The 2,086-nt window shown below is 39.4% G+C and overlaps 1 protein-coding gene across 1 annotated transcript; it reads left to right on the plus strand.

Moving 5' to 3' along the window:
- Positions 1-650: 650 nt before the first annotated feature.
- Positions 651-1,579, plus strand: LOC141047616 (hemoglobin subunit beta-2-like). The gene is made up of 3 exons (XM_073542763.1): positions 651-808; positions 917-1,139; positions 1,303-1,579. The coding sequence occupies exons 1-3, from the start codon at positions 717-719 to the stop codon at positions 1,429-1,431; spliced, it is 444 nt and encodes a 147-aa protein (XP_073398864.1). The 5' UTR covers positions 651-716; the 3' UTR covers positions 1,432-1,579.
- The last annotated feature ends 507 nt before the right edge of the window (positions 1,580-2,086 follow it).

The following is a 2,086-nucleotide window of genomic DNA, read 5'->3' on the forward strand; positions in this document are numbered from 1 at the left end:
GATAGTGAAAGTCAACTATATCCATGCTGGAAATGTACCACAAAGTTGTACTATAAATTTGTTTGACTGTCATTTACATGTCGTAATAGTCCGTAGGATTTAGTATTGTTAACTCTTCAAAGACTGGGAGCCCCCAGTAATTTTTATTTTATTTGTGGACAGGGGATAAATAACAGCAAACGTTCAAAAAAAAGAATTAAGAAGAGATTAACAGTTCGAGAAAAAGAGTAGCGTAAGAGTCTGATCTTTAAATAATTTCACTCTGATCGTTCTTGTCCTCCTAAAAAAAAAATATTATCTATAGTATTACCCAGACACTAGAGATACATTTACAGAAATATTAATGTTAACACACACATACAGACACACATTATATATATATATATATATATATATACACACGTACATATATATGTGTATGTGTACATATATATGTACGCTTACAGGTATGGTAGGGTATATTCTTCTATATATTTTAAAATACATAAAACATTTTTCAATCATCTAAATTTGGGTTAACTAATCGTATGGGTTGGGTCGGGCGCAGCCGTAGAGGAGGAGGGTGAGCAGATAAGTGTGGTCCATGGCAGCCAATAGTTGAATAGTGTAGATGAGGGATGGACGGTGTGAATCCTATTTAAAGTCAGGGTGTAAGTCAGCTAAAGCACCAGGCTCTTTTCCTCAGAAGCTCAAACCAGAAATCCTAATCTTTCACCATGGTCCACCTGACAGACCAAGAGATCAAGTCTATCAATGCCATCTGGGGCAAGGTAGACCCCAAGGCTGTTGGAGGAGAAGCTCTTGCCAGGTAAATAACAGCAATAAGAAACAGAGATGAAAGAATCTTTCTGTGTAGATTGCATGTCTTATCCTATTGACCGGATTTAACACTTGTTTTATATGTGCTTCTCACCAGGCTTCTCATTACCTACCCCTGGACCCAAAGATACTTCGGGAGCTTTGGCAACCTCGGCTCCTGTGATGCCATCTGCCACAATGCCAAGGTCATAGCTCATGGTGAAAAGGTACTGCGCTCCATCGGAGAAGCACTGAAACACCTGGACAATCTGAAGGGACATTATGCCAAACTGAGCCAGTACCACTCTGAGAAGCTGCATGTGGACCCTGCCAACTTTCAGGTAATTAGTATAAGCATTATTTTACCAGTAGCCTTGGTTTACCTGCTAACAGGAAACATACGATTGTTCCATTGTAGTAGACCTGTTTTGTAAATAACTAATGGCGACAATCTAACAGAAAATGCCATTTGCGCCCATTTTAATACACGTGTTTCTTCTGCAGCGCTTTGGAGGTGTGGTGGTGATTGTCTTGGCTAAGAACTTCCATGGAGAATTCTCCCCAGAAGTACAGGCAGCCTTTGAGAAAGCATTCTGTGGTGTGGCAGACGCTCTTGGCAAGGGTTACCACTGAACCAACATCTCTACTACTTCCAAGGAGTCTCAAGCTACAAGAAAACCATCAGGCACTGGACCATCCAACAATATTGCAAATGTAGTTTTGAGTTTTACAAAGTAGATATTACAACTAGCTCCAAATAAAGTCAGTATTATTATTCCCACTCCTGGTGCCTGTGTATCTTCTGTTTAATCATAGAAGCTTAAAGTCTTATATTCTAACCTGCGTAGGTGGTTTCAAGCCATTATCATATCACTTACCCAAAAGTAATATACATAACATATACGTGAGTACAGATCAGGGCTTTGTAACCTGTTACTCTCTCGCTGCCAACTCCAACACCACAGCTGGAGAGTGATGGGTTACAGACCTCTGATTAACAGTTTACAGGGAAATGTTTATTCCCGTCGCCAAGATCCTATTCCAATATGTAGTGGGTGTAATAATAAAATTAGTAGAAATGTAGTATAGTTCTTCAGATTCGCTACGTCACTTACGACATGTAGGGTATTGCAACAGCTTAGGTATCCATGGTCACGACCAAGAGCTGTTGAATTAACTGTCATTATATCAGTGGCCGTAACCATGGATACCCAAGATATTGAAATGCCCTACATGAAGTAAATGATATAGCAAATCTGAAGAACTATACTACATTTCTTATTTAAAG

Source organism: Dendrobates tinctorius, unplaced genomic scaffold, assembly GCF_039654945.1.
Source record: "Dendrobates tinctorius isolate UK_male_01 unplaced genomic scaffold, ASM3965494v1 ptg000129l, whole genome shotgun sequence".
Lineage (NCBI taxonomy): Eukaryota > Metazoa > Chordata > Amphibia > Anura > Dendrobatidae > Dendrobates > Dendrobates tinctorius.

What these genes read in the sequence shown, in the direction of transcription:
- LOC141047616 (XM_073542763.1), top strand. Translation starts at nt 717, where the DNA reads ATGGTCCACCTGACAGACCAAGAGATCAAGTCTATCAATGCCATCTGG. An exon ending in GGAGGAGAAGCTCTTGCCAG is followed by an intron (nt 809 to 916) that starts GTAAATAACAGC and finishes GCTTCTCACCAG; the next exon opens with GCTTCTCATTACCTACCCCT. An exon ending in TGGACCCTGCCAACTTTCAG is followed by an intron (nt 1,140 to 1,302) that starts GTAATTAGTATA and finishes TTTCTTCTGCAG; the next exon opens with CGCTTTGGAGGTGTGGTGGT.